General features: G+C 34.0%; 1 protein-coding gene across 3 annotated transcripts in view; it reads right to left on the reverse strand.

Annotated features, from left to right (window-relative positions):
- Trappc11 (trafficking protein particle complex subunit 11) overlaps nucleotides 1-12,550 on the reverse strand; it is a 38,566-nt gene that overhangs the window by 17,263 nt on the left and 8,753 nt on the right. For all 3 annotated transcript variants that reach the window (XM_070016423.1, XM_070016420.1, XM_070016422.1), the window contains 13 exons: nucleotides 12,296-12,395; nucleotides 11,644-11,717; nucleotides 9,320-9,416; nucleotides 6,943-7,076; nucleotides 6,191-6,338; nucleotides 4,241-4,334; nucleotides 3,096-3,175; nucleotides 2,921-2,999; nucleotides 2,785-2,839; nucleotides 2,347-2,492; nucleotides 2,032-2,093; nucleotides 1,644-1,776; nucleotides 888-1,018 (listed from right to left, as the gene is read on the reverse strand). In XM_070016423.1, the coding sequence (XP_069872524.1) occupies nucleotides 888-1,018; nucleotides 1,644-1,776; nucleotides 2,032-2,093; nucleotides 2,347-2,492; nucleotides 2,785-2,839; nucleotides 2,921-2,999; nucleotides 3,096-3,175; nucleotides 4,241-4,334; nucleotides 6,191-6,338; nucleotides 6,943-7,076; nucleotides 9,320-9,416; nucleotides 11,644-11,717; nucleotides 12,296-12,395 (1,333 nt within the window). The remainder of the gene's footprint in view (nucleotides 1-887; nucleotides 1,019-1,643; nucleotides 1,777-2,031; nucleotides 2,094-2,346; nucleotides 2,493-2,784; nucleotides 2,840-2,920; nucleotides 3,000-3,095; nucleotides 3,176-4,240; nucleotides 4,335-6,190; nucleotides 6,339-6,942; nucleotides 7,077-9,319; nucleotides 9,417-11,643; nucleotides 11,718-12,295; nucleotides 12,396-12,550) is intronic.

The raw sequence follows: 12,550 nt of genomic DNA on the forward strand, positions 1-12,550 counted from the left end.
AATATTTTCCTGAGGAAGCAATGCTTGTGATAACAGACTAAGAGGAATTAACTAGTCAAGGGAGGAGAGCAAACCAACCCAACCTGAGCAGAGGAAACAGCATGACAAATCTCCTGTCCTTTATTCACCTTTTCTTGGAATATCCGCTTTTCTGTGGTACACTTACTGTAACTATATTTCTACCTTAGACTATATGATTTAGTGTTCATTACCTACAAGGGCAATTTATGACTTGGATCTAACCCTTAATCCCAAAATGCTTACATTTTAGTGGGGTTGATATACTAACAACCTCTTCCAAGTTAAGAATGCTCAAAAAAAAAAAATGGAATTCTTAATATGTACTTATTGATTAAAGAGCAAATGATTTTGAAAATTAAATTATATGCATTCTCTATCATATTCGAAATTAAAATTATGCATTACAGGCCTGGGAAGGTGGCTCAGTGGTAGAGCACTTGCCTTGCATGCTTGAGGTCCTGGGTTCGATTCCTCAGCACCACATAAGCAGAAGAAAAAAAAAAAGCCGGAAGTGGTGCTGTGGTTCAAGTGGTAGAGTGCTAGCTAGCCTTGAGCTGAAGAGCTGAGGGACAGCGCCCAGACCCAGAGTTCAGGCCCCACAACTGGACCCAAAAAAAATAAATAAATAAAAATTATGCATTACAGAAAATCTAAGAACATGGAGTTCTTAGATTTCAGAAGTATAAAATAGAGTAGAAAAAGTAAACACTTGAATTTCTAAAAGTTTATAAATTTTTATTTTTAAAATAAGGTTCATGTGTTACTATGAAATTATTAATGCCTAAAATTCATCAGGTTCATCTTATGAGGTGTAATCCAAGTCACAATAATATATACATACAGTAAAACATGGTAAATACCATTACCTGATTATTAAAGCTAACACAGAGCTTCGAAAACCTAATGGGGTGTGGACAATCGGCCTTTAGATAAACATCAAATTGAACAGGAACATCAATGTGAAAACTTGGAGCATGAAACTTGGCTTTACACTGTACTAGAAATCAAACAAAAAAAGCTGGGTTATTCAATACCAGATATGCAAGACCTGTACACATTCTAAGAGCCACACTAACTTGTCACAAATGGTACATCCTCATTCTTTCTGTCTTGAGGTATGTTTGTGGACTTATACACCTTAGGCAGTTAGACATTAATGTAGCTAACATTTTAAAAATGAACAAAGATATAACAATAAATGTAGACATAAGAATAATAAGATATATTAAATAGCATATAAATAATAAAAGAATATAGATAGCTTCAAATCCATTTTCAATCTTAAAAACATAATTTCCCCAAGTAGTGACAAGATAACCATTCTGCTTTGATTCCAAATCTTCTGCTCAGACATTCAAGCATAAATCTTTTAAATAACTATCTTGTCAAGTGTGCTTCAAATAACACCTGCTATAAGCCAACAAGGTATGTTTTTAAACATATATAAAATATTTAATACATGATTATTTTTGGAAGACATTAAGGAGAAAAAACAAATCCATAATTTACCCATAAAATGACTGTACCATGAAAATCTTTTTGACTTCTGAATTCTTCCTTCTGCATCTGTTCATTTTATAAAAAGAAGTGTGCTTTCTTTAAAATAATTACTGTCTACCTACCAAATGGCACGAAGTCCTGTACACATATTGTAAAAATATTGCTGCCAGCCAGAGAAACTCGGTCTGCCCACAGCTTCTGAGCAGTCTTCACAGCTAGGGTATCACAGTCAGGCTCAGGATCAGGACTTTCATTCTGCAACAACAGTCAAACATTTGCTCAACTAGGTGAAAAAAAAAAAAGTATATAGAGAGAGGTATACAAATAGATGGGTAGGTAAATAGACAGACAGATAATTGACAGATATTCCTGTTACACTTTTGTTGTTGTTGTTTGGGTTTTGGTAGAACTGGATTTGACTCATGATCTTGCACTTGCAGGCAAGTGTTGTCACTTAAGCAACACCCCAACTCTCCTATACCATATTTTACATAAAGAATTCCAACCTACCATTAAGACATTTATGAGGTTCTTTTCTATCCGAGATTTCTGCTCATCTTTAAGAGTTGAAGCTGAATGGAAAAGAAAAAAATGAGAACTGTAAGACAGACAAGTCCATTCCTCTATTTATTGTTTCTAAAACATTTGAGAGTAAATACTCCTTCTAAGTACAATGATTTGCACATAAAAGTACTGCTAAATATGAGAGACTGAATCTGTTCATTTTAAAAAGGTTGAAGATAAAAATAAATAAATAAAATAAAAAGGTTGAAGATGTTAAATAATTATGTTCAATGGAATTTTATGGAAAGAACATCATGTTACCTCTGCCAAGGAGTTCTAGGGAATACGTAATGTAATCCTTCAGCTGGGCCATGAGGTAGGAGCACTTCAGCGCTGTAGTCAGTATAGATGTGAGCAGAGTCCACCATCCTTCACTGCGGTAATCACACATCACATAATCCAACAACCTGAGAGGTAACAAACAGTAAGATATACTGAAATAAAAAGTTTTGGAAACACTATAAAACACATTTTATATAAGAAAAATCTTTAAGTACAGTTTACAGGATTTTTCACATTAGCTAAACCTGAGGTTTACTAAAACTCAGAAAAACAGATTATACCAGCACTTGAAAAAATTGTCACAGAAATGGCATTTAATAGAAATATATAAACATATGCTTTAATATGAATATTCCAATTTCACTGTAAGAATTCTTATTAGAATACTTACAAAAATAAGTAGCACACAGAACTTACTTCAAAGCTTTGGTATAATCTTTTGCATAATAATATTCCTCTCCCATTTGAACCACTGCAAAAGAAAAAAGATTTATGTACATAATTTAAAAGTATTCCAAGTTACATGAAACTATACTGGGCTAAAGATACATACTTAGATGACTTTTCATTCTTGGACACTTATATTTTTTGAATTGTGCAACAGCATTGCTCAGAAGAGTTATTATTACCTCCTGTTAAAAAAGATAAAAAAGAAAATGTTTAAATTAAAATAATCTCATCTTTTTCTTGAATATTTTAAGAGCAGTTTATATGAGGGGGTAACTTACAGAGTGAACAACGTTTTTCTCCTTTAACTGAATGGCAAGAATTCCTGCCTTCTCTTTTTCAGGATCAGAAAGATCAAAACCTGTATAAGATATAACACAACCCATTTTAGGTAGCTCATTTAACATAAGTCTTCACATGGACACTGTATCTGTACATTCCAGATTCTTCTACTTTAATATAATGTATTTTCCTAAACATTCTAAAATCTTAAAAGCTCTAAGAGAAAGCTTTATTGTCATGGAAACTTCTCTGTTCTGAATAGAACATTCCTACCCCAGTGTTCTTTTACCTACAAAAATCAACCATTTGAAGAATACCATACATAGCATGTCAGGTACATAATTTCCTGTGTATGCTAGGCAGCTGAGATATACCCCCAGTCTTCTCCACACTTAAGATTCAGATGCCATAAATATTTTTCAAGTTGAAGTACTTATAAAACAGAGAAAAGATACAATTAAATTGTTAAGATGATACAAAATAATTGTTTTAAAAATGTAAAACAAACAAACAAGAAACAACCAGCAGGGCACCAGTGGCTCACTCCTGTAATCCTAGCTATTCAGAAGGCTGAGATGAGAGGATCATGGTTCAAAACCAGCCCAGGCAGTAAAATTTGTGAGACTCTTATCTCCAATTAACCACCAGAAAACCAGAAGTGGCGCTGTGGCTCAAGTAGTAGAGAACTTGCCTTGGAGCTGAAGAGCTCAGGGACACACCCAGGCCCAGAGTTCAAGCCCCACCACCACCAAAAAAAAAAAAAAAGAACCAACCACTAAGTTTAACTGGAATTAAGATGTTTAAAAAGACAGTAATAGTTTATGTGTCATTTATGACAACATCTCAATTTTTATTTATTATTTTTTGTGAACTCAGGGCTCCAACCTTGCTAGGAAGGTTTTCTACCACTTATGCCATACTCCCAGCTATGTCCAAATATTTTAATCACATCAATACCTTTAATCATAAAGTTACTAATGGCTTGTAAAATTACAAACCCTTCAAAAAACAAAAAAAAGAATATTTTTAAAGTTTAAAAACCAACTATGTTTACTTCAACATAATTTTTCCACTGATTTAATTAAGCATAAGAAATTATAATTGGTCTTTGCCTTTTTGAGGATGAATGAAAGAATGTATTTACTTAGTATTCCTTGTCGCCATGACCTTTGTCCATAAAAGTCAAGAATGCCTGTTTGTGTTTCTAAGGGATCAGGATTGGGATATATTACAGACGCCTGTAAATTAAAACAGAAACTTACATAAGTTTATGTAACCCATCATAAGCCAACCCTTGTTCAATCTTGAATAGAGTTTTCATAAATACCATCATCCAATACACTTAAATATCACAGCTGTAAATATTTTAACATGAATTAAATTTTAACAAATTAAATATTTCATTTAATTTGGGAAAGTTTACAAACTGAAGAAGTCAATCTAATTCTGAAAAATGATTTCATAATAACTTCTTTATATTTATCACTGCTAGGAGATAATAAAAATGTATTACAAATTATGTTTGATATTGAATCAATATAAATGCCCTCTGTACAAACAAAAAACAATGTTACTAGGAATTTTAAAGAGAAGACACTACTTTCCTTCATTGTTACTTGTATGTTTGCCCTGGTATTAGGGCTAATTAAATGGAAGGGATTATTTCTAGTATTAGAAATTACAGATTTACACTGCTTCACTTATTTATAACTTTTTCCTTCTGAAACCAAAGTAAAAGGATATTGTTGAGAACTGTACAAAATATCCAAAAGGAAAAAAAGAAAATTTAAGGCTGGATGTATGGCTCAAGTGGTGGAGTCCCCGCTACGAGCAAAAGAGCCAAGCAAGAGATCAAGCCCAAGGGGCTGGGAAGGTGGCTCAGAGGTAGAACGTTTGCCTTGCATGCATGAAGCCCTGGGTTCGATTCCTCAGCACCACATAAGCAAAAAGAAAAAAGCCGGAAGTGGTACAGTGGCTCAAGTGGTAGAGCACTAGCCTTGAGCTGAAGAGCTGAGGGACAGCACCCAAGCCCAGAGTTCAGGCCCCACAACTGGACCCCCCCCCCCAAAAAAAAGAGCTCAAGCCCTGAATTCAAGCCCCAGCACCATGAAAAAAAAAATTAAATGACTTACAAATGTATTACTCTTTGTTAAAAAAAAAGTATATATCCACTTCTTACATATCTTTGTGAAAAATTTAGCTGCTATTAATTAGAATAATTTCTCAACTGTTTTTCCCAGTTAAATATATCTGTACATTTCATCTAAATACTGTTCTTAGTATTATTTTTCATGGCTGCTGGTCATCCCATATTTTAACAAATTCCCTGTAGTTCATCTTATTTATATTTTGTGTTATAATCAATAAATCTATGAGGACTTCATACATCTCAGTGCTTAGCTCTTAGGAACTATTATCTGCCTTAGTATTTCTGAAAATGAAACCTGAATCAAAGGATATACTTAGTTTTGCTGGGTGCTGGCTCATACCTGTAATCTTACTATTTGAGAGGCTGAGATCTGAAGACTGCTATTCAAAGCCAGCTGGGCATGAAAGGTCATGAACCTCTTAGCTCCAATTAAACACCAAAAAGCCAGAAGTAGAGCTGTGCTTCAAAGTAGTAGAGCTACCCTTTGGCAAAAAAACTCAGGGACAGTGCCCAGGCCCTGAGTTCAAGTTCCAGGACTGGCACAGAAGGATATGCTTAGTTTTAAAGCACCTCAAATTAATTTCCTGGAAGTATTATTTTTTTCATTCCAGTCAATGTTGTGTCAATGCCCAGTTTCACATATCCTTCACCAAATTTAGTGTTAATCTCTTCTACAACATTATTTTAATTATAATCCTCCAAAGTTTAAAAATATAATACATTAAAATAGTAGTTACAAATCACATAAACAAAACTTCAACTCAATTCAGGTAAAAGTGTATTTCTCCAGTTAAAATTGAAAGCAGTCATAATTCCTAAATTTATAAAAGAAAAAAATATATTCAAAGACTTGAAAAAAATTAATTCATTCCAGTCAGTGTAGCTTCTCTCAAGAAAAGATTAATACATTTCCTAAACACTAAACAGACAAGACTTGGACCTCACCTCATGGTTACAGAGGGTTTTTGCATGCTGTTTCCGCTCCTGAGCGTAATATGCTGCCTGCTGATAATAGAAACCAGGATTCTGAGTTTGAATAGCTGTTAACCCTAACTTAATAGCTTCATCAAATAAATCTCCAAAGGCCTGGAATCTTAAAAAGGAAAAAAAAGGAAAAAAATTTAAGGCATAAGAAATTAAAAACAAAAAACAAAAAACAAAAAAAAAAACAAAGAATCAAGTTCCTTCTAACTAGCTATCATTCTCTTAAAAACCACAAGTTCAACACACTGTATTAAAATAACACTACTGGCTAATAGTATGTGTTATAGTTCTTCATAAATAATAAAATACACATTAATTATAAGGTTAAATTTTGTATTTAAGCCATCTCTTCTGTGTTAACAAATCTAACTACAAATTAGATCTCAACATGTTGCTGTCAAATACATTCAGATTTGCTTTCGCAATTTTTAAACAAGTCTCAGCTGTTAGCTCCTGCCAGCAGGAATTTTGTTTTGCTCAATGAGGAACAGTGAGTGGAGACTCAACAAATACATGGTAAATGAAATATATGGTACTATATATTAGCTGATTTGCATTAAGAAACTAATTAATATGATTTTTCCTGAAAATCCATTTATGCTGTATCATTAAAAACCTACTTAGTGAAAATAGGACCAAAATTCATGCTAACTCCTTTTAAATCCCTACCTTATTTTTTAAAATATACAAAAAAACACAATTTAAAAACATACTGCTTAGACATCCATGCAGCATGCTCAAAAGACAACTCTGCACTTCCAATCTTTTTCTTACACAAGTCGATGTGTTTTCGAAACTGAGCAATTGCATCCAGTGGGGTGTTGTGTTGAAAACATAGCCTACAGATCTGCAAATGGAAAACCAATCCCACAAGGGAGATAAAAGTCAGAAGGCATATTAACTTAAAAATGTGCTTTAGTAACTTTTAAAAAGCTTACAATTCAATTTACTTCTCTGATGTTCTTTGCAGTAGAATTAATTTTACTAATCAGAATGGGCTTACTAAAAGAAGATTTCATCTACCTTTGAGAAATGAAGCTAAATAGTTCAACTGACACTGAATTTACTACACCTTAGAAAAGCTTTTCAAAGTACAGAATGCAAAAAGTTATATATATCCAATGAAGAAAATACAGGATAAAATATTTCCAGTGGGTAAATAAGAAAGAAAATATTGTCCTTCGGTATAAAGAAAGACTTTCTGCAATACAAACAAATTATAAATACTTCCACATCACACAAGGATTACAGAAATTTTCAAAAGCTTTTTGTTTGGGATGTTATTTCAAAACAATGCAGCTTATATGTATTGGGGATAAACAGAATAACAAAAGAAATAAAACCTGAATTTACTTCCATATGCTTAATTTTCAATTTTATTTTGGGGATACAACAGAATCCCTGTCCCCAGCCATCCTTTTTCCATGTCCAGAGGCAAACAATTTCTGGTATATAGCAGATACATTCTAACACAGACAAGTGTGTAAATAAATGTGTGTATTTATACACATAAACTAGTGTACAAGTAGCATCAGACCAAATATATGAGTTGTGCCTTACTTTATTCACCTATGTTTTAGATATCAATACTAAACAACCTACAGAATCACAACAACCTTACTAGTTATACAAAGTTCCACTAGTTATAATTTATATAATTAATCAATTAATGTTGGCTTGTTTCTAATCTTTAATGATCAGAGGATGAAGTATCTATAGATGTGATTTGCAAACATTAGCATATGTCAAACTTCCTGAAATAGAACTGCTAGATCAACGGGAACATTCATTTTAAATCTAATAGTCATTGCAAAAATAGTCCCTATAGAAGTTATACTAGTTTACATTTATACTCACATTGAATTAAAGAATTCACCTACACACCACCAACCCAGGACTACATACTTTAAAAGATGAGTGGAGAAAAAGCTAGGTAAAAACAGCCCTCATTGGCCTGACAGGTGAAGGTGAAGAATCTATTTCTAAAGCATACAATCTTAAAACACTCAGGCAATAGTTATGGAATTTTCCTCTAAGTGAATAGAGCCAGGAATGGTGATAGTCCAATCTACTCTGAAGGCTGAGGCAGGAAAAAAGAGGATGATGGCTTAAGCCCACAAGTTCAGGACCAGCCTGGGGAGTATAATGAGACACAGTCTCAAACAAACAACAACAACAAAATAGATGCACCATTTCTACAGCTGTGATATTAAAACATGGAAAGGCTTACAGAGTTCTTACACTATGTATCTTAAAACATTTTAAATATAGATATCTTTCTTCTCTCTACTTCCTACTCCTATTTATTTATTTATTTTTGCCAGTCCTGGGGCTTGAACCGAGGGCCTGGGCACTGTCCCTGAGCTTCTTTTGTTCAAGGCTGGCACTCTACCTCTTGAGCCACAGCGCCACTTCAGCTTTTTCCGTTTATGTGGTACTGAGGAATAAAACCCAGGGCTTCCTGAATGCTAAGCAAGCACTCTACTACTAAGCCACATTCCCAGCCCTTCCTGCTCCTTAAAAAAAAAAAAAACAACACTGTAAGAAAAACTCTCTTAGCTCCCAATAACTAGGCCCAATCATTGCTATTAGCCTGCTAAGAATCAGGGCCCTGTAAAAAGATATATAAAATGGAAAAATTGGCTGTGAATGTGGCTTAGTGATAGAGTACTTGCCTAGCATGCATTAAGCCCTGGGTTCAAGTCCTTAGAACAACATAAACAGAAAAAGCTGGAAGTGGTGCTGTGGCTCAAGTGGTAGAGTGCAGCCTTGAGCAAAAGCTAAGGGACAGTACCCAGGCCCTTAGTTCAAGTCCCAGGACTGGCAAAAAAATAAATAAAAATTAAAAATTAAAAAAAAAGGAAAATGTAACTAATCAAATACAATTTGCAGAGCAAGAAATTTTGATTTTGGGGCTGGGGGTTTAGCCCAGCGGAAGGGCGCCCGCCTGGCGCGCCCAAGGCCCTGGGTTCGGTTCTCAGCCCTAGTTAAAAAAAAAAAAAAAAGACATATAAAGAAATGTTTATTTTTCCGTTTAAAAAAAGTAACAATATTAAGACAATTCCTTTTATTTGAAAGCAAAACTATTACCTTGTAGTTTATAAATCCTGCCATAGTCTTAATTTCCATTATATTAGTTTCATGTGCTCTTAATTCATGTACAAGATTATAGGCAGTCCTATAATTCCTAACAAAAAGATGAGGAAGTGGTTAATTACGATAAGAATAATTTTCAAGATTTTCACAAGAACAAATTGTAAATTAAACTATTTACCCACTATTTCTTAGCATTCAACAGATCAATAACAGTATATTCAACAATTGCCACTGTCATGAAATATGATTAACTACTAATATATATAGAAGTGATCAATGATTTTTCCCAAAGACCAAAACCACCTAATATCATTGTTCTGTCATTAACATCTGTGAATAACCAATAGAAAATGAGTTTAATAATAAAAGTAAAAGAATTTTGTTGGAAAATGAGTGTTCTTTTAAAAACTATTTCACAGTACTATATGAGTTTCTCAAAGAGACATAGTATTCACAAAGATGTTATCAAGAAAGCACAGGTCAACAGCTTTCCAAGTACCTGCATAGGCTAAGGAACTACTACTGATTTCAGAGGGTGGCTGGAGAGAAGGGTAGCATCCTTAGAGCTGCAAGGATAGGCGAGACTGGAGGTGAGAGGAAAGGTCTTAGGGTATAGGATGGGGCTGCCCAAATTTATACAGTAATGAAAAAATTTCCAACCCATAGGAAGAGGTGCACTGTTAACCATTCTAGGTATATATTTTTTTTCTGAAGTTACTTTTCTACAGACCTGAAGTTGAAGAGGTTTAACTTCACTCTTAATAATGAACTACATTAAAGCCAGTTAGTATTTTTCTTTATGTTTTGTCAAGCTAATTATAAGATGAATAGCTGGTTTTTAATCTCTGTATCTACTGACATTCTTTAAACAACTGAGGTAAAATTACACAGAGATTGTGAGGGGCGGGGGAATGTTGTTTATTTTTTGTTGGTCATGGGGATTGAACTCTGGGCCTGAGTGCTGTCCCTCAGCTCTTCAGCTCAGCTCAACACTTGAGCCACAGCGCCACTTCAGGTTTTCTGCTGGTTTACTGGAGATAAGAGTTTCACAGACTTTCCTGCCTGGGCTGGCTTTGAACCTCAAACCTCAGATCTCAGCCTCCTGAGTAGCTAGGATTACAGGCGTGAGCCACCGATGCCTGGCTAGAAATTGCGTTTTTTAAAACCGTGATTAGTAAAAACAAAGGAATAAAATGCTTAACCACTGCCAACACATTTGCAAACAATCTTCAAGACTCTAAGCAGAGTCTTCAGATGCAAAATGAGGTTCTAGGCAGGCATTATAAATAAAATAATTGGGAAGACTGTACCTATCATCCCAGTTACAAGGAGGATCAGGTTTAGGCTGACCTGCCTAAAAATGAAGACCCAAATTAAGCAAGAAGGCCAAAGGTGTCCAGTACTTGCTTTAACAACTCCCAAATTGAATCTCCAGAACTGTCTCTCCAACAAAAAAAATCCATAGTGTGATTTAGATGTTTACTATACTTTGGAACTTCACTGAATATACAAATACAAAATAGAAAGTTTGGGGAAAATACTAACAGCATTTTTCCTTAGATCATAATATCTAATTAAAAAGCTTTATAAAATTTACTTCTAAGCCTGGTGCCAGTGGCTCACACCAGTAATCCTAGCCACTCATGAGGCTGAGATCTGATGATTGCAGTTCAAAACTAGCCTGGGCAGGATAGTCCGTGAGACTCTTCTCTCCAATAAACCACTCAGAAAACCAGAAGTGGTGCAGTGGCTCAAGTGGTAGAGTACTAGCCTTGAGGGCTGAGGTACAGTGTTCAGGCCCAGAGTTCAAGCCCCATGACCTACCAAAAACAAAAAACAAAACAACAACAAAAAAAACCTTACTTCTAATAATAAAATGAAATTTTATTTATTTATTTTGGTGCTGGTGTTGAATTCAGGGTCTAGGTGTTGTCCCTGAGCTTTTTTTCTCAAGGCTACAGGTCTATCACTTAAGCCATAGCTCCACTTCTGGCTTTTTGATGGTTAATTGAAAATAAGAGTCTCAAGAACTTTCATGCTTGAGCTGGCTTCAAAGCATAATCCTTTGACGTCAGCCTTCTGAGTAGCTAGGCCTGAGTAGCTAGGTACAGGTATGAACTACTAGTGCCCGATAAATTGGCATTTTTTCTAAATCCAAAAATACTATAACTCATTCACTCTAGACAAACCAAATATTAAATATTAGAATTTAATCAAAAAATATTTTAATATTAATTAAAGATTGTCTAAGAATTAGAAATTGCTATTAATATACTATCACTAACAAAGAAAAATTTAGATTGAAAACATAAACTTACTTAAGAGCATTTTGTGTATCTTGTTTCAACTCACTGAAGAAAGCTATTTTGAACTGATGTCTAACAAATAAAAGCTGAAAAAAAGGATTGAAAAGAATCATATTATAGACATAGATTATATATTATAATGCTCAAAGTAGAAAGAATATTCAAAATTTAAATTCAACATCATTTCAACAAACAAGTATATATATATAGTTAATGACTATAAAACTTTAAAAACATTTTTTAACTTAAAAATTTTTTAAGGGCAAAGAGTTAAAAAAAATCAAAAACTATAAAAACAAGCTCTTTTTGGTGTCTATGCCAGTGCTGAGGTTTGAACTCAAGGCCTAGGTGCTACCTCTAAGCATTGTTGCTCAAAGTTCTACCAGTTGAACCACAACCCCATTTCTGGCTTTTTGGTGGTGAAATGGAGGTAAGAATTTCATGGACTCTTGTGCCCAGGCTGACTTCAAACTGCAATCCTTAGATTTCAGCCTCCTGAGTTAAAGACTGAAAGACTCATAAAAATGAGCCATTGGCATCAGTTTTAAGTTTTCAAAAAACTTTGAAATAGACATCATTTAAAATTTCCAAGTATTAAAAGCATACAGTAATCACCTTAAACTAATCAATAATAGATAATATACTCTTATTTTAGAAAATGTACCTGGTGTGTTGTTTTATTGAGAAATTCCTTATGAGATTTCACTCTTCTGATCTCTGTGTAGTAATAAGTCTGTGCATGTTCATAAAAGGCATTCTCTAACCTGTCAAAAAATCATATGTTAAAGATGTTATAAAGACCTGAAAGTGAAATTCTGAAGAGATGATGTCTGGTTTACATAATGCTTAACATAAAAATGATCCAAAAATGAACCAAAGTGTAACCTGGATTTCTAGACACAAAGAAAAATGCTTAACT

This window comes from Dipodomys merriami, unplaced genomic scaffold (assembly GCF_024711535.1).
Source record: "Dipodomys merriami isolate MVZ:Mamm:240054 unplaced genomic scaffold, mDipMer1.0.p SCAF_12, whole genome shotgun sequence".
Classification (NCBI taxonomy): Eukaryota; Metazoa; Chordata; class Mammalia; order Rodentia; family Heteromyidae; genus Dipodomys; species Dipodomys merriami.